This window comes from Doryrhamphus excisus, chromosome 2 (assembly GCF_030265055.1).
Source record: "Doryrhamphus excisus isolate RoL2022-K1 chromosome 2, RoL_Dexc_1.0, whole genome shotgun sequence".
Taxonomy (NCBI): Eukaryota; Metazoa; Chordata; class Actinopteri; order Syngnathiformes; family Syngnathidae; genus Doryrhamphus; species Doryrhamphus excisus.
In genome coordinates this window covers 16652385-16672036 of record NC_080467.1, presented here as the reverse complement: position 1 = coordinate 16672036, position 19652 = coordinate 16652385, and the positions used below count along the sequence as shown (strand labels likewise).

General features: G+C 41.9%; 2 protein-coding genes across 2 annotated transcripts in view; both read right to left on the bottom strand.

Moving 5' to 3' along the window:
* Positions 1–4: 4 nt before the first annotated feature.
* Positions 5–14638, bottom strand: LOC131104810 (collagen alpha-2(I) chain-like). Its single transcript, XM_058052357.1, has 11 exons — positions 14593–14638; positions 14458–14511; positions 14146–14199; positions 14029–14046; positions 11861–11914; positions 11348–11410; positions 9178–9343; positions 7737–7846; positions 2108–2188; positions 1710–1892; positions 5–1620 (listed from the first exon to the last, which is right to left on the bottom strand). Exons 1-11 carry the CDS (start codon positions 14629–14631, stop codon positions 1471–1473), a joined length of 972 nt encoding a protein of 323 aa, XP_057908340.1. The 5' UTR covers positions 14632–14638; the 3' UTR covers positions 5–1470.
* Positions 14639–14641: 3 nt separating this feature from the next.
* The window catches only part of si:ch211-196i2.1 (collagen alpha-1(I) chain), a 120948-nt gene continuing 115937 nt past the window's right edge, over positions 14642–19652 (bottom strand). Inside the window, exons 47-58 of the mRNA XM_058051856.1 lie at positions 19152–19205; positions 19017–19070; positions 18820–18927; positions 17858–17911; positions 17737–17790; positions 17561–17614; positions 17358–17411; positions 16200–16253; positions 16056–16109; positions 14785–14838; positions 14698–14704; positions 14642–14646 (exon numbers count right to left, since the gene is read on the bottom strand). Of these exons, the coding sequence (XP_057907839.1) occupies positions 14642–14646; positions 14698–14704; positions 14785–14838; positions 16056–16109; positions 16200–16253; positions 17358–17411; positions 17561–17614; positions 17737–17790; positions 17858–17911; positions 18820–18927; positions 19017–19070; positions 19152–19205 (606 nt within the window). The remainder of the gene's footprint in view (positions 14647–14697; positions 14705–14784; positions 14839–16055; positions 16110–16199; positions 16254–17357; positions 17412–17560; positions 17615–17736; positions 17791–17857; positions 17912–18819; positions 18928–19016; positions 19071–19151; positions 19206–19652) is intronic.

The following is a 19652-nucleotide window of genomic DNA, read 5'->3' as shown; positions in this document are numbered from 1 at the left end:
TTTAGAATGTGCCCTTACACCCCTGGAGTAAGGGGAAATAAAAGTCAAGATGGTCGGCTGGTTTTGGTCTTGGACATTGTCAGCCTGAATTTAATTTGTCTTGTAACATAAGTCATTAAACAGATGGGAGAATCTAAATACCATACCTGAGACATAAAGAACATACAGTACAGTTATACAGTTTGAATGATGACAAAAAACACCATGTATTCCTAAAATGAAACTACTCCATGTAAAGTTTTGAATGGACTAAATATATGTGGAAGTTTTAGCACCTTGGAAAATAACAAGAGTTCCTGTCCTGGTGGTTTTCGGCGGATGGCTCGCCCATGAAGGGTGTAACATGTGAGCTATATATTTACAGTATACACCACATGCAAAAAGGTAGGGTGACTTCATTCCCCTAATTCACCCCCCCAACATAATTTTCCAGAAATTACAACTTTATTTGGTTCTGTGTCTCATATTACAACTTAAACAAAATATGAAAATGATTTTTTTCCATTACAATATTACGGGTTTATTCTCTTTTACTTGCAACATTTTGTGATTAGAATATGACTTTTTTTCTCTTAATGTTTTGACTTTATCCTCGTCAAATTTGTTGGTTTTTTTTTTTCCCATTTCTGCAGTTTTTTTTTACATTTTCCAAATATTTCAACTTTTTGTAAATTGTATTCTTCTAATCTTATGACTTAATTCCCATATTATTTTGACTTTATTCTATAATATTAAGGCAACCTAATTTTTCAGACATTTTAATTGTTGTTTCTATTATTACAACTTAAAATTTGTAATTAATATTTCTCCTTTATGTGACTAAAATGACATTGTTTTTCATCATATTACAAGTTTATTATTATTATTATTATTATTATTATTATTATTATTATTATTATTATTATTATTATTATTATTATTTATAGTTTATTATCCTTACTCGGGTCGCAGGGTATGCTGGAGCCAACCCCAGCTGTCCCACTCTGTACTGGTCACCAACCAATCACAGGGTAGTGACCCTTTTTGTCTGCTCTTTTTTTTTAATCTCATTTTTATTTTGCTACTTTTTGCTGTTTGTGTTCCTTTTCGTTGTGAGTGTGAGATGCCGCCACCACGTCCTTGCATGCTTAGCTTAGCGTAGCTTAGCTTAAAAAACAAAATACAAATTCTCACCTGTAAACGTGCATTTTAGGGTAATTCTGAGATTTCACCCAAAAGCCTAACTTTGTATGAGTAGCGTAAACACAACAGGCTGGCAGTAATACAAACCTTATATACATGATGTCAAACAAAAAAGAAAAACAATGCATGAAAACTTAAAAAGAAGACATTTTAAATTATTCAGTACAGTTTTAAAGTGTCTGTAAACAATGCGGGCTCTCTGGGAGACAAAGCATTTGTCTTGTGGTCTTGTGTTTGCATCCGGGGGACCTGATCTTTTTCTGGGATGGCATTGGGCGTCAAACTATTCTAAGTGAAACAAACAGGCCCGACGCTGAAGCCAAAGTGATGGGAAAAGTTGCCACCTCCCATCGGGGCCACATCTCTCACAGGAAGCAGGTGGAGGTCCTCAAACTCAAACACCGACTCTTGGGGTCCGGAAGCCGTCTGTTCTGCAGGCTGACATCACAGATAACACATTACGGTCATCCCGTCATGGCGCGTGATAGCCACTACTACTTAAATGGCATAGGTTAGTTTTTACATACCACACAGTCTTGAAGCACTCCGAGGAAACTTTGCGTTCTTGTGTCAGTGAGGAATTTGATGTCCCTTTCCGACTGACCCAATATGTGTCCTGGGTGGCAGGAGTAGGTCATCTTCTGCCTGGCTGTGCTACTGTGCAACCTAAGAAAGCGTATCTGGACCACATCGGCACCTGGATAAATGAACTGAACAACAGAAACATAAGAAGTAAGCTACGGTACTGCACTACTGTAAAACCTCTGAAGTTGTCTTTGAAGCACCCATCAGAAGTCTGAATCAGACATAATAAAGGTGAAAAAGTATAGATTTCTTTTCGTACAGTATGAATCATCAGTATGAGTGTTTTGCCAGCTGCAAAAACGAGGACCGCCTGTAGTTTGTACCTGACGTGTGTACTCACATGAAAGCCTTGGTCCAGTCTGCTGAGCCACTGGAAGGACTTGTTAGCAAAAGAATCCTCCATCCAGGCCTTTGTGGGCAGCTGTAGGACAGACAAAAAGGCCCAGTTTGTACAAGCAATACTGAGGGCAGATGGATGGGATGTGTTTATTTTGTTTATTTTTGTCATTGAAAATCTAATTTTATTAGAACATTAGAGCTGTAGCAATGAATCAACCGTTAATCAATTATTCAGTTCATCGACATCGATCAATTGATATTTTTTATTTCAGCCAATCTTTCGTCATTCAGGAAAGACGATCTATTATTCACACATATCCACTTTGGCAGTGATCAACTGTTATGCCTATTTATGTTATTGTAATGTTATGTAATATGTTATTTCCTGACATGTTGCGCACCAAACCACTAACATTTTACATCAGATTCATATTAATATGGTCTATTTTGCAATGTACTAAATGACTGCATGACTGCATAAATGAGTGCATTTTTAATAGGGCTGTCAAATTTAACTGAAGTTTCCTTTAATGGCGGTCATTTTTTTGACGTGCGATTAATGTGCGCTCCTCCTGCTTGACCCTCGTATAGTCATTCATTCATTCATTCATTCATTTTCTACCGCTTTTTCCTCACGAGGGTCGCGGGGGGTGATGGAGCCTATCCCAGCTGTCTTCGGGCGTAAGGCGGGGTACACCCTAGACTGGTCGCCAGCCAATCACAGGGCACATATAGACAAACAACCATTCACACTCACATTCATACCTATGGACAATTTGGAGTCGCCAATTAACCTAGCATGTTTTTGGAATGTGGGAGGAAACCGGAGTACACGGAGAAAACCCACGCATGCACGGGGAGAACATGCAAACTCCACACAGAGATGCCCGAGGGTGGGATTGAACCCTGGTCTCCTAGCTGTGAGGTTGCGCGCTAACCCCTAGACCACCGTGCCGCCCTCGTATAGTCATAGTAATTCAAAAATCTGCTTGCTGACTGTATTGTTTTATATAATGGCCTGTAATTCCGAAATTGATATAATGTTTTTTCACATAAAATTTGATTCAATTACCGTTGTAGCTGCACATCAAATTGTTGACAACAAAGAGATTTACATTCCTTATTTATTAGAAAAAAATACTTCTATCTGCGATTAAAAATGAATAATTCTGAGTTAACTGTGCCCAAGTGCGATTAATCGCAATCAATATTTTAATCAATTGACAACTATGTTTCTTAAACAAGAACAACAACTTTAAAATATCAAGTCTCTGAAATGATTAATTAATTCATTCATTTTCTACCGCTTATCCTCACGTGGGTCACGGAGCATGCTGGAGCCTATCCCAGCTGACTTTGGGCGAGAGGCGGGGTACACTCTGGACTGGTTGCCAGCCAATCACAGGGCACATATAGACAAACAACCACTGAATTGATGCATTGTTTACTGTTTATGAGACATTGGACTGTACTGTACTTACTTTAAAATGTTATAATTAATACATTTTATCATGTTGAGAAATGGGGCTGCACGGCGGTGGAATGGTTAGCGCGCAGACCTCACAGCTAGGAGACCAGGGTTCAATTCCATCCCCGGCCATCTCTGTGTGGAGTTTGCATGTTTTCCCCGTGCATGCGTGGGTTTTCTCCGGGTACTCCGGTTTCCTCCCACATTCCAAAAACATGCTAGGTTAATTGGCGACTCCAAATTGTCCATAGGTATGAATGTGAGTGTGAATGGTTGTTTGTCTATATGTGCCCTGTGATTGGCTGGCCACCAGTCCAGGGTGTACCCCGCCTCTTGCCCAAAGTCAGCTGGGATAGGCTCCAGTACCCCTGCGACCCTTGTGAGGAAAAGCGGTAGAAAATGAATGAATGAATGAATGTTAAGAAATGTCTGAGGGCCAGTCATCAAAAGAGCCATAGAGTCCTTACCTATAGTCTTGCACCTAATTGATGAATCAAAACATTAAGCTTTAAATTTATCAAGAAAATAATCATTAGTTGAAGTCCTAAATGAAGTGTCCAGTAAATACAGATCTGTTATAGTATGTGCAATCAAACTATGGAATGGATTGAGTAAGGACCTCAAACAATGCACAACGATGAGCCAATTCAAGAAACAATACAAGCAGTTGATGTTTGCTAAATACAAGGATGAAGAGTCTTGAACCAGTCATGATGTGCTATATATATCACTATATTGACACTTACTATGGTACACATTATGTCATTGGATGGTCATATCACCTCGTACTTCAGTACATTATTTAAAAAAAAAAAAAAAAACTTAAACTGTATTATGGAAAGCAGGAAGTGAACACATGTAACAGTTACTGATTGTAAAAGTACCAGATGGAGGGGTAGGATTTAATAAGCTTTGCTTCTTCCTACTCCTTTTGGACATGTGGAACTGTGAACTGATTATGTGATGCACTCAATTGTAATCTGATGCATGTTCAAATGAAATTAAACCATTACCATTACCACCACCACCTACGGGGGCAAGCATAAGGGTCCGGTGCAATGTGTGTTGGGTGGCGGTCAAGGGCGGGTGCGTAGGCAACCTGGTCTTCGGCGGCCAAATCTGGTTGTTTGGACATGGAATGTCACTTCGCTGGTGGGGAAGGAACCTGAACTTGTGAGAGAGGTTGAGATATTCCGACTAGACATAGTCGGACTCACCTCGACCCACAGTTTGGGTTCCGGAACCAAACTCCTCGAGAGGGGCTGGACCTTGTTCTACTCTGGAGTTGCTGCAGGGGAGAGGCGGCGAGCTGGTGTGGGCTTATTAATAGCCCCCCGGCTTGGTGCCTCTGTGTTGGAGTCAGCCCCGGTGAACGAGAGGGTCATTTCCCTACGCCTTCGGGCTGGGGAAAGGGTCCTGACTGTCATTTGTGTGTACGCACCAAATGACAGTTCGGAGTACCCGGCCTTCTTGGAGTCCATCAGAGGGGTGCTGGAGAGCACCCCAGCTGGTGACTCCGTCGTTCTACTGGGAGACTTCAACGCCCATGTGGGCAATGACAGTGTGACCTGGAGGGGCGTGATTGGGAGGAACGGCCTCGCTGATCTGAACTCGTGCGGTGTGATGTTATTGGACTTCTGTGCGAACTACAGTTTGTCCATAACTAACACCATGTTCGAACATAGGGATGTCCAAGTGCACTTGGCACAAGGACACCCTAGGCCGCAGGTCTATGATCGACTTTGTAGTCGTATCATCAGGCCTGCGTCCGCATGTTTTGGACACACGGGTGAAGAGAGGGGCTGAGCTGTCAACTGATCACCACCTGGTGATGAGTTGGATTAGATGGCGGGGGAGGATGCTGGACAGACCTGGTAGACCCAAACGAGTAGTGAGGGTGTGCTGGGAACGTCTGGCAGAGTCTCCCGTTCGTCGAGTTTTCAACTCTCACCTCCGGCAGAGCTTCACCTGCATCCCGGGGGAGGACCGGGATATTGAGTCCGAATGGGCCATATTCCATGCCTCCATTGCTGAGGTAGCTGAGTGGAGCTGCGGCCGCAAGGCGGTCGGTGCCAGCCGTGGCGGCAGGCCCCGAACCCGATGGTGGACACCAGAGGTCAGGGCTGCCGTCAAGCTGAAGAAGGAGTCCTATCGAGCACTGATGGCTTGTGGGACTCTGGAAGCAGCTGACAGGTACCGTCAGGCCAAACGGTTTGCGGCTTCGGCGGTTGTCGAGGCACAAACTCGGGTGTGGGAGGAATTCAGTGTGGCCATGGAGGTCGACTTTCGGTTGTCCTCGAAGAGGTTCTGGCAAACCATCCGGCGCCTCAGAAAAGGGAAGCAGTGCCCAGTCCACACTGTTTACAGTGGAGACGGGGGCCTGCTGACCTCGACTGGGGATGTAGTCGGATGGTGGAAGGAATACTTTGAGGCCCTTCTCAATCCCACTGACATACCTTCCATAGAGGAAGCAGAGTCTGAGGACACATACGTGGACAGTGCCATCACCGTGGCTGAGGTATCTGGGGTGGTTAAGACGCTCCTCAGTGGCAAAGCTCCGGGCGTGGACGAGTTCCGCCCAGAATTCCTCAAGGCTCTGGCTGTTGAGGGACTGTCTTGGCTGACACGTCTCTTCAACATTGCATGGAAGTCGGGAACCTTTGCATTGGCAGACCGGGGTGGTGGTCCCCCTTTTCAAAAAGGGTGACCGGAGGGTGTGTTCCAACTACAGGGGGATCACACTCCTCAGCCTCCCTGGGAAAGTCTATTCCAGGGTGCTGGAGAGAAGGGTACGACCGTTGGCCGAACCTCTGATACAAGAGGTCCAATGCGGTTTTCGTCCTGGTCGTGGAACACTGGACCAGCTCTACACCTTCACAAGGGTGCTTGAGGGTGCATGGGAGTTTGCCCAACCAGTCTACATGTGCTTTGTGGACCTGGAAAAGGCATTCGACCGTGTCCCTCGTAGCGTCCTTTGGGGGGTGCTCCCGGGAGTACGGGATTGGTGGCGCGTTACTACGTGCTATCAGGTCCTTGTACAAACGGGGCAGGAGTCTGGTTCGCATTGCCAGTAGTAAGTCGAGCCTGTTTCCGGTAAACGTTGGCCTCCGCCAAGGCTGCCCTTTGTCACCGATTCTGTTCACAATTTTCATGGACAGAATTTATAGGTGCAGCCAAGGTGTTGAGGGAGTCCAGTTCGGGGGCCTTAGAATCTCATCGCTGCTATTTGCAGATGATGTGGTTCTTATGGCTTCTTCGGGCTGCGACCTTCAGCGTTTACTGGGACGGTTTGCATCTGAGTGTGAAGCTTCTGGGATGGGACTCAGTACCTCGAAATCAGAGGCCATGGTTCTCAGTCGGAAAAGGGTGGAGTGCTCCCTCCGGGTTGGGAATGAGGTCCTGCCCCAGGTGGAGGAGTTTAAGTATCTCGGGGTCTTGTTCACGAGTGAGGGAAAGTGGGAGCGTGAGGTCGACAGACGGATCGGTGCAGCCTCGGCAGTAATGCAGTCGCTGTACCGGACCGTCGTGGTGAAAAGAGAGCTGAGCCGGAGGGCAAAGCTCTCAATTTACCGGTCGATCTATGTTCCCACCCTCACCTATGGTCATGAGCTTTGGGTCATGAGATCGCGGATACAGGCGGCTGAAATGAGTTTCCTCCGCAGGGTAGCTGGACTCACCCTAAGAGATAGGGTGAGGAGCTCAGCCATCCGGGAGGGGCTCAGAGTAGAGCCGCTTCTCCTTCACATCGAGAGGAGTCAGTTGAGGTGGCTCGGGCATCTAGTCCGGATGCCTCCCGGACGCCTCCCTGGTGAGGTGTTCCGGGCATGCCCAGCCGGGAAAAGGCCCCGGGGCAGACCTAGGACACGCTGGAGGGATTATGTCTCACAGCTGGCCTGGGAACGCCTTGGTGTCCTCCCGGTGGAGCTGGAGGAGGTGGCCGGGGACCGGGAAGTCTGGGCTTCCCTACTAAGACTGCTGCCCCCGTGACCCGGACCCGGATAAGCGGAGGAAAATGGATGGATGGCATTACCATTACCATTACCATTACCATTACCATTACCATTACCATTACCATTACCATTATTTCTCTATGAAAGGAGTGTTTTGTGACATCCAAACAAACAAAAAATGACAGTCAGTAGCAAAAAATGAGAATCTGCACCTGAGAATCTTGAGGATGAAGGCATGTCTGTATGGATGTGCTGGAGAAGATGCAATACGCCAGCAGGGCGTCGCCAGGACTCCCTTGGTTTGGGTCGATGTAATACGTTCCTAAAGAGAAACGTTACAGTGAGCTCTGAAGCGATTAAAGTCCCTCCAAGCATTTACTGACATTCTTTGTGTTTAAAAATGACCAACATAAAAAATTACATTAATGCGCAGCTATGGATAACATCTCGTATTAGATTTTGGACTTCTTGGACATCACTATGTGATTTGTGCAACCGGACGTTCTTGTTTTGGGCTGGTTGAGCTCATCTTAGTCATTTCTCCTGGATTCCCGAATCCTAGTTTAGTGCAATAGGCCTCCTGATCAAAACAACCTGTTTGCTGACTGATCACTTTTTATTTTTCTACACAAATAAGATGAAAAATAAATAAACAAATCAAGAATAAAGAAAATCAATCAATCAGTAATAAATAAATAAATATGATAATAATAATAAAACAGCAAATAATAAAAACTTAAGAAACCACATATAGTTGGTGGGTAGACAAATTATTTTTTTCAGATTAAAATGAACAAAGCATTATTAGAGCCCTGTAGATATGACAAAACACGACTATAGTCACATTTATACTCTTTTTATTTACAACATATTGCGCAACTGCAGGGTCTTGAGACACATGCTAACTCGCAAACTAGAGAGCTTAGCGACCTAAACGGTAGCCTTCAAGTTATTTCCTTTAAACTTAAATAGCCAAAAACTTACCACTTCCACACGAATAGGGAGAATAACTATTAACAGTTATTTAACCTTTAACATGAACATTAATCAAACATAATAATTTTTTTCTGGGTACATGATACCATACAGCATCCATATCAAACCTGCGCGGGCCGCACTAACATTAAACTTTCATATAAAGGCGGGGGCCTCAAACTAGTGTCCTGCGGGCCACATTTGTTTGAGACCCCTGGTCTACAGTTTGCCTACCGGGCAGCGGTCGGTGTGGAGGATGCCACCCTCCACCTGCTATACCAAGCCCACTCGCAAAAGAATATGTTCCTGGACTTTTCTACTGCCTTCAATACCATCATGCCCCTCGCACTATAAGAAAAGCTCCTCAGAATGCGAGTGGACCCCTGCCAGGCTGAAGGACATCACGTCTGACACAAAAACGCTAAACAGTAGCCTTCAAGTTCTTTCCTTTCAACTTAAATATCCAAAAACTTACCACTTCCACACGGATAGGGAGGATAACTATTAACAGTTATTTTACCTTTAACATGAACATTAATCAAACGTAACCGGACGTTCTTGTTTTAGGCTGGTTGAGCTCATCTAAGTCATTTCTCCGGGATTCCCGAATTCTAGTTTAGTGCAATAGGACTCCTGATCAAATGTGTTTCCAAACAACCGCATTGTTTGCTGACTGACCACTGCTGTATTCCGGGTGGCAGAGCCAAAGTTCTAGACATGTGGTGGCAGGATGCTCTTTGGTGCCATCAGGAGGATCCACCAGGCGTCGGAACTCCTGCTCTAGAGAATCCAGAAGAGTCTGGATCAAATGGAGGTTGGGCTTATCGGACACATACATGATTTCCTGGAGAGAAACAACATACAGTATGTATGCATTAGTGCAGTGTGATGCCAACACTGAACGATACCAGTGACTGGAATGCCAACCCAGGAGTGTGATGTCATGGATGTTGTCAGTGTTGGCACTAACAGCGTTAAAAATAACAGTGTTTGTTTGTTTGTTTCAAGACGATACCGATAACTCCCGGCTATATGATACCCGATAAGTTGTCCCGCTACATCGCGGTTCGAACATGGCACATTAAGTAGTCGAACATTTGAATCAGCCCTTATTATGAGCAGTGAAGGGTTCACATCCCGTCATTTAAGGTAAATGTATTTTTTTGAGTGGCCTCGCAGTTAGGAGACCTGAGTTTGATTCCACCCTTGGCTATCTCTTCCCCCGTGCATGCGTGGGTTTTCTCCGGGTACTCCGGTTTCCTCCCAAATTCCAAAAACATGCTAGGTTAATTGGCGACTCCAAATTGTCCATAGGTATAAATGTGAGTGTGAATGGTTGTTTGTCTATATTGCTACGTTCACACCGACGCCGAATGTCGCGCTTTGAATCGGCGACGAATTCGGCGTCATTTTTCAAAAATTCTCACGATCTCCTCAGATATGTTTATGCTCTGATAAGCTCTGATACGCTCTGATACGAAATTCGTTCCCGCTTTAGGCGACAAATTATTTCCCGAATCGCTACGGCTACTCACACTTTGATGCCGATTGATCAGGATTTGTTACGCTTTAAATCACGCTTTGATACGCTTTAATACTCATTGATAAGCTTTGGTGCGCTTATCATGCTTTAAATAACGCTCTGATACGATTATCAAGCTCTCTTGTGCATTGATAGGCTCTGTTAAGCTCTGTTACGCAATGGAAAATTTCGAGATCCCGACTGCATCCCACCTCTGATCCAGAGCATATATAAAGATGCAGCAGATCCATTGATCCTTTGAACCAAGCTCTGTTAAGCTTTCCTACGCTTTGAGCAAAACTTTGATAAGCTTTGTGACGCTTTGATAAGCTTTAATACGCTCTCCCCGCTTTACGCAATTCGTGACAGATTGCCTCAAATTTTTAAACAGTTTGAAAATTTTTGGCGCTCTTGCCGAATGTCCCGAATTGCTCAAACCTTTCTTACGCTGTATTACGGTCTTTACGCTTTCATTAAGCTTTGTTACGCTTTGCCGCCGCTTTGCTCGCCGATTTAATTCGCCATCGATTCGGCGTCGGTGTGAACGTAGCATATGTGCCCTGTGATTGGCTGGCGACCAGTCCAGGGTGTACCCCGCCTCTCGCCCCAAGACAGCTGGCATAGGCTCCAGCACCCCCCACAACCCTTGTGAGGTTAAGTGGTAGGTAGAAAAATGAATGAATTTCCAGCATACTTAAATGTTGCAAATTGTACATCGGAATTGACCCTTCGGGTGCCATTTTTTTCAAGAAAATATTACCCTTTTATATTAGTATTTCAAATGATTGCAGCTTGATAATGGTTACCGATAAAGGCATACTGTAAGTGAGCAAAAAATCAGTATGACCCAAAGTTTGACCCCACCCGATTTGAACTACGACAGTTACTAAAATGGAGAGTATACAAGCATATTCAAATTGCATGTTGTGTACGTTGAGTATGTTGAGTATGTTGAGTGTGTTGGTCTCGTGCCCCTCCTGACAGTTCCCCCCCAGGCCTCCACTATTTGAGAAGCACTGATGTAGAGAGTGGCCGACAGCAGCTCCTGTGTGAATGTTTCCTGCATTACCTCGCTGGTTAATAAAGCTATTAAAGTGCAGTGAGTCTGTCTTTAACTGTAAAGCAGCAGTATAGTAGTATTCTACACTGGTCTCAAGGTGTCAGTAAGGAAAATAGAGAAAATAGCCACCAGGAAGTACGCTGTCAAAGCTAATTTATGTCTAAAGCAAAAACGACTCAAATTAAATTAAATTTGACCAACTGTACCAGTAGATTCGTCCCATTCGATATCATATGAATATAAAAAATACGAGATTTGTTACTTGCCTTGAGCTCTGTCAATGTCATGTTTAGAGATGGTCCTGGCGGTCCAGGAACACCAGGTGGACCCTTCAGCAGTCAAATAGAGAAACATGAATGCTAATGAAATATCAAATATGTCATTTTGACTGCATCAAGAGTCATTTGACTTGACTTTATCATCTACAGTCATGGAAAAAATTGATCCCACCACCCTTTTTTCTTCAGTTTCTTTTCATTTTAATGCCTGGCACAACTAAAGGTGAATTTTTTGGCAGTAATGATGTAAGAACCGTTACCATTTTGGTCATTATCAAGAAAACTGCTGGATGTCAGCTCTTAAATTAAACTCTGATTAGCTATTTTTGTTTTCATCATTCCATCTGTCCAAACTAATGAACCTTTAATTGTACCAGGAATTAGAATGGTTGAATAAACTGAAGAAACAAGGATGCTTTAATCATTTGTTTCCTTGACTGTATTTCCCTGGTGAGATGTTCCAGGCACGTCCAACTGGGAGGAGATGTGTTATGGACTTACTGGAAGGCCTCTTCTGCCTGGCAGACCAGGCAATCCTTGGTAGCCTTTCAAACCCTTCAAGAAGAAAACATCTGAGCATCAGTGCCTTAAAAATGTATGCCAACACGATACATCGGTTTGCGTACATTTTACGGATAGCGTACAATATGGCAAGCGTCTTGTGTTATCAATACACGGATTGAGTCCAGCTGTGTTTTTAGTGTATTTTTATGTCCTGTTAGCATCCTTAGATGGCTAACAAAAGGGAATCATCTACAGCGGGGGTCTCAAACACGCGACCCGCGGGCCAAATGTGGCCCGCAGGACACTATTTTGAGGCCCCCTTCTTGATATGAAAGTTTAATGTTAGTGCGGCCCGCGCAAGTTTGATATGGATGCTGTATGGTATCATGTACCCAGAAAAAATTATTACTTTTGATTAATGTTCATGTTAAAGGTTAAATAACTGTTAATAGTTATCCTCCCTATCCGTGTGGAAGTGGTAAGTTTTTGGCTATTTAAGTTGAAAGGAAAGAACTTGAAGGCTACCGTTTAGGTCGCTAGCTCTCTAGTTTGCGAGTTAGCATGTGTCTCAAGACCCTGCAGTTGCGCAATATGTTGTAAATAAAAAGAGTATAAATGTGACTATAGTCGTGTTTTGTCATATCTACAGGGCTCTAATAATGCTTTGTTCATTTTAATCTGAAAAAAATAATTTGTCTACCCACCAACTATTAGTGGTTTCTTAAGTTTTTATTATTTGCTGTTTTATTATTATTATTATTATTATATTTATTTATTTATTAGTGATTGATTGATTTTCTTTATTCTTGATTTGTTTATTTATTTTTCATCTTATTTTGTGTAGAAAAATAAAAAGTAATATATTTGAGAACAGTGGAATGTTTTATCAGAGCTTTTCTTGTAGAAAATTGGATAAATGCGTTTTTTTTTTTAAATGCGTTTTTTTTTTTTTTTTTTTGGAAAACCTTATGCGGCCCAATCTCACCCAGACCCGAGCTCTAGTGGCCCCCAAGTAAATTGAGTTTGAGACCCCTGATCTACAGTATTTCACCCGACGACGTCGATGATGTCATTAGTGGTTGACTCTCTATCTCTTAATATGTATGTACACACCGTATTTTCTGGACTATAAGTCGCTCCGGTGTATAAGTCGCACAAGGCCAAAAATGCATAATTAGGTAGAAAAAAACAAACATAAGTCACATTGGAGTATAAGTCGCATTTTTTGCGGGTAATTTATTTTACTAACTACTTGACCAAAACAGACATTACGTCCACTTGGAAGGCAAGTTCTAAGAATAAAAGAATAATAAAAGAACAGGGTGAATAAGTGTAAGATATGCTAACACAATGGTTATTCAGCTACACTAAAAATAAACATGAACAGTAAAGGTGTCCAGTGTTTATGTAACATAAACAGTTTTTGTTGCATTTATAAGTCGCTCTGGAGTATAAGTCGCAGGAACAGCCAACCTATGAAAAAAGTGCGACTTATGGTCCAGAAAATACGGTATATATATACGTATATACAGGGTCAGGCAATCTGACACATTTGTAGGTTAAATAAAAGGCAAATAAAGTAAAAAAACAAAAAAGTGTTCTTATTTTCGAGTACATATAATGCCATCTTGCTTTGTTTCTTTATAATGCCATTGTTTTTCCTTTCCTTTTCAGTTGCTGCCATGAATTGGACTGGTTAGCATGGTGCTTTCATTGTGGAAACGTTTATCAAAACAAACAAATCTGTAACTGCAACACAACGAGCGTTCCGTTTGCACTTCAATCTTGGTAGACATGATCCCGTACCAGTTCCAAACACCATCTTGTTATGGGTTACCAACTTCAGAGCTACTGGATCTGCATTGAAACCAAAATCAACCGGCCGACCTCGCATCGCCAAATCGGATTTAATTTTTAAAACATTATGAAACAGAATGGCATTATATATATTTTTTGAAAATAAGTTTCTTTACTTTCTTTACCTTTTATTTTAACCTACAAATGTGTCATTTTGCCTCACCCTGTATATCAACCTAAATATATCGCGATATACGTTTCTGGACCATATCCCCCATCCCTACAAGATTTTCTCCTCCATTTTCTTCATTTACTGTTGGTGAGTGTGACGTTTAGGAACGTGAGTGTTTCAACTGTCAATATCCTACCTTGAACCCAAGGGTGCCCTACAACATAGAGAAGATAGACAGCATGAAAAAAGAGAAAGTTCTGTGGTACTCCAGATCCTTACACAAAACTTAAAAATGAGACATATTTAAACTTACAGGCAATCCAGACATGCCTGTTCGCCCCCTTGGACCTGCTGGACCGGTACTTCCCTATGAAAGTCAGGAGGGACAAATCATGATCACATTCAATGAGAAGACAGAACACAGAACACAGCTACCAATGCAACCAATGGTTGCATCGAACCTGGGTCTCCTAGCTGTGTGGCCTGCACGCAAACCACTCCACACCGTGCAGCCCACAGATAAACATTAACTACGATATGTCCAAGTGCATATGTCATAGTTCCTTGTATCCAAGTGGACTTAGGAGGACATAACAATAAGATAAAACACTTGTGTCACTTCTACCTTCTCTCCCTGTGGACCAACTTCCCCTGGCGACCCGATAAGCCCACGGATACCCTGAATAAATAAGCATAGTGAAAGAATCAGCAAGCGATACCGTAGGTGGCTGTAGGTAACCTATGATTCCACACAGCCTACCTTTAGGCCATCAAGTCCACGTGGTCCAGGTAGTCCCATGTCGCCTTTCTCACCCTGAGAACAGAAAAACAGAAACAGAAAAAAAACGATTCATTTGGGATTCACTGGTGGTCTGAGAACACAAACATTATATTTATTCCATTCAAGTGCATCAGTCAAGTTCCTGAATTGCTTTTTTTTTGTTTTTTTTACCTGTTCCCCCTTCTCCCCGAGATCCCCCATCTCTCCACGTAAGCCAGGTATGCCCTTGGAGAAGAAACATTCATCAGGTGCATACTGAATTAACATGTGTCTTGACCAGGGATGTCACATTCAGGGAAAACTCTGCAGTCGTTTTACAAGAATCAAGTCAAAATATGAAGAGAAAAAAAGCACAATAAAGTATAATATTATGAAGAAAAAAATACATTATTTTGGTCAAATCTGAAAGTATTCAATATATGTCAGGAAAAAAAGTATAATTACAATTATCCTGCGCCACTTTGCTTTACTCTATCATGGTTTTTCAAAAACATGAATACATCTTGAAGTCAGCCTATGAGTAAAGAAAATAGGCATATTGAAGTATTTTTCCCCTAAATGAAGTATTTCCAAGCATAAAATAGATAAAGTGAAGTAAAACACAAATATAAGGCATTCAAAAGATGCATTCAAAGTAATGATGATACAGTATACAGGTATGTATGGTATTTGACACTGGACACTGGGAAAAGTATCAGGAGTAGCATAAGGTTGAAATATTAAAGAAAACATATATAATATACATTCATTCATTTTCTAGTAAGTGACTGTGGGGGTGTTGCTTCATGTCTCTAGGGCTCTAATAATGTTAAAAACTGAAGCTTTTCTATGATCCATTTGCAAAAATATTTATTCATTCATTTTCTACCGGAGCCTATCCCAGCTGTCTTCGGGTGAGAAGCGGGGTACACCCTGGACTGGTTGCCAGCCAATCACAGGGCACATATAGACAAACAACCATTCACACTCACATTCATACCTATGGACAATTTGGAGTCGCCAATTAACCTAGCATGTTTTTGGAATGTGGGAGGAAACCGGAGTACCCGGAGAAAACCCACGCATGCACGGGGAGAACATGCAAACTCCACACAGAGATGGTCAAGGGTGGAATCGAACTCGGATCTCTTAGCTGTGTGGCCTGCGTGCTAACCACTAGTTCGCCGTGCAGCCCATATAATATACCTACTAAAGAAAAAACAAGAAACGATACAATGAGTTCAAAGTTCTTGAACAATTTGTTTTTGAAAAGAAAAATCAAGTCAAAATATGATGAAAAAATCTTAACAAGAACTGTTGGAACTATGGAAAAAGTTTGGACACCCCTGGTTTCGACACATTGATATTACAGTGTAAATAAACACCATAGGAATCAAACACACAAAGTTTTCTGAACTCAGAGCACTGAAACAAGCATAGAAGTAAAAGTAAAAGAGCCTCACGATCGTTCCTGGCCAGCTAAGGTGTCCTGGTGGTCCTGTTTCCCCCTTCACACCCTAAACCACAACACAATTTGCCGTGGGCTGGTGGATTCGGATTTCATAGGATGTACACAGGGTGTGGGGTGTTGTTTCCGAGTAACCTACTTTTGGTCCTCTTGCGCCTCTGCTCCCTCTGACTCCAGCTTTTCCTCGTTTTCCCTGTTTTTCCCAAAAGATAGAACGTAGAGAGGTTGAATCAACAATATGACAAACACAAACCATTTAAAAATGGAGGCCAGTCCATGCATCTATCTATTTATATATAATGCCGCTTATCCTCATTAGGGTCGCTGGAGCCTATCCCAGCTAAAACTACTACGAGTGTAAAGATGACTTTGGTGTGGTATTTCATGTCTACAGAGCTCTAATAATGTATTTAGGTCCTAAACAGGTTTTTATGCCCATAACTACAAAAATACTCAATAAATGTATAAGGAATCCTACTTCACTCATCACAATTGGGTCTGGAGCCAATTAACAATAAATGAGGGATGACTGCAATTCACTTTTATTGTAAATGTTGATTCGAAAACGGAGTCAAGCGAGCAGGATAGGTTTGGAGGCATGTGTCAAAAATAGATATTTTTATCAATCACTTGCAACAAAAAGCGTCTTTGTTCACTCGTTCATTGTAGTTAATTGGTTCCAGACCTGTTAAGTGAAGTAAAGTTTAAGATTAATGAAAGAAATAGCATAGGAAGCCTGTTTGACTTTCTAAACACAATTTCTAACATGATTAGAGCCCTGTAGACATGAAGTAACACCCCTATAGTGACCTTTACACTCTTTATTATTCTTTGTTTACAACACATTCAACTGTTATACGCAGGCTAAGATAGGGTTTAAAATTAAAATTAAAATTTAAAATTGGGGCGGCACGGCGGTCTAGTGGTTAGCACGCAGACCTCACAGCTAGGAGACCAGGGTTCAATTCCACCCTCGGCCATCTCTGTGTGGAGTTTGCATGTTCTCCCCGTGCTTGCGTGGGTTTTCTCCGGGTACTCCGGTTTCCTCCCACATTCCAAAAACATGCTAGGTTAATTGGCGACTCCAAATTGTCCATAGGTATGAATGTGAGTGTGAATGGTTGTTTGTCTATATGTGCCCTGTGATTGGCTGGCGACCAGTTCAGGGTGTACCCCGCCTCTCGCCCGAAGACAGCTGGGATAGGCTCCAGCACCCCCGCGACCCTCGTGAGGAAAAGGCGGTAGAAAATGAATGAATGAATGAATTAATTTAAAATTGACTTTGGAAAATTGTTACCCTTCTCCCAACTTGACCCGTCTTTCCCGCTGAACCAATCTCGCCATCATCTCCCTGTTGGGGGAAAAATACAACCTTTTTTTTTAGGAAAATGGCTACACTGACATATAGAGTCTAGCAATTGAAAATAATGAAGGTGAGAATGTTAAGCAATAACAACTAAGAATGAATAATTATAACAAAATATGAATATCACTACGTACCTTCTCTCCTTTCATGCCGTGTTTCCCATCAGATCCTGGTCTTCCCTTCACACCCTGCAAAGCAATATTTGCTTAGATTTGAACAAAACCCCCCCCCACATATTTTATATTACACATTCCAAACAATAATCCAAATGACCAAATATGATCTGTGTGAAACATGTTGACATTCTTACAGGATTCCCAATGGGACCTGGAGGCCCCTGAGGTCCAATTTCTCCAGGAGACCCCTGCACAAGAAAAAGGAAATGGCTTTAAGTCGGGCACAAACAAACAAACAACTTGAACAAGCTTCACCTCAATGCCAGACAAAGCTGGGGGGCCTTGGATGCCTGGCAAGCCTTCATCTCCCTGCAAAAACATATTCAATTATTTTAAATTTTAAATTTTAAATTTTAAATTTTAAATTTTAAATTTTAAATTTTAAATTTTAAATTTTAAATTTTAAATTTTAAATTTTAAATTTTAAATTTCATTCATTCATTTTCTACCGCTAATGCTCATGAAATTTTAAATTTTAAATTTTAAATTTTAAATTTTAAATTTTAAATTTTAAATTTTAAATTTTAAATTTTAAATTTTAAATTTCATTCATTCATTTTCTACCGCTAATGCTCATGAAATTTTAAATTTTAAATTTTAAATTTTAAATTTTAAATTTTAAATTTTAAATTTTAAATTTTAAATTTTAAATTTTAAATTCATTTTCTACCGCTTTTTCCTCACGAGGGTCACGGGGGGTGCTGGAGCCTATCCCAGCTGTCTTCGGGCGTAAGGCGGGGTACACCCTGGACTGGTCGCCAGCCAATCACAGGGCACACATAGACAAACAACCATTCACACTCACATTCATACCTATGGACAATTTGGAGTAGCCAATTAACCTAGCATGTTTTTGGAATGTGGGAGGAAACCGGAGTACCCGGAGAAAACCCACGCATGCACGGGGAGAACCTGCAAACTCCACACAGAGATGCCCGAGGGTGGAATTGAACCCTGGTCTCCTAGCTGTGAGGTCTGTGCGCTAACCCCTAGACCACCGTGCCGCCCCTAAATTTTAAATTTTAAATTTTAAATTTTAAATTTTAAATTTTAAATTTTAAATTTTAAATTTTAAATTTTAAATTTTAAATTTTAAATTTTAAATTTTAAATTTTAAATTTTAAATTTTAAATTTTAAATTTTAAATTTTTTTGATGCAGCTCCATTTGGCACAACTTGAATCAGTATCGTCATTTTTGGCATTATTGGCAAAGAACCTGTTGTCCTGGTGGTCCTGGAGCTCCTGGCTCTCCTTTCATTCCTTGTTGTCCTGGTTCCCCTTTAGTTCCTTGGTAACCTTTAGGTCCAACCCCTCCTAGTGGACCCTAAATACATACAAATGATCAAATAGCTTCTATGCGGCATGTTGTGAAGTCGTTTTAAAGAATGATGTCAACCAGTGGTTGACACTTACGGGAGGTCCCAGCTTGCCGCTGTTTCCTCTGACCCCCCGTGCACCAGCTATTCCCTTGAAATAGGAAACACACACATTCATGTAGTAAGATTCTGCAGCCATGTTGTGCAAAATGTTAAAGAATTTAATATTTACCACAGGGCCTCTTGACCCAGGAGGTCCAGTTATTCCAGTATCTCCTGACTCTCCCTAGAAAAGTAAGTCAAACAAGTTTCAATGAGACCATAACTACTCTTTATTACACTGAATGGTCCAGAAATCAGCATACTTTCTGTTAAGAAATGAGACTTCTTTCATGGGGACATACGGTCTGAGGGTGTTGGTGGGTTTGTTTGTTTACATCGGTGAAACCAAAGCACCTCTACACAAACATATGGCGCAACATAAGGTGGATGGATGGATGTACAGACAGACTATCCTCTGTTGTGTTGAAAAGCCGCATGGTGTTGGGGAGGAATGATCTGCTCAGTCTTTAAGTGGAGCAAGGCAGTGATAGTAATCTGCCACTGGAACGACTCTTAGAGAGATAATGCTGTGCATTGGATGATGTTTTTTGTTATAAATTGCCTATTTTGATATACAAACAGACAATTTGGTTTGTTTATTGTGTTTAATAGAAGGCAAAATCCAAAGGAG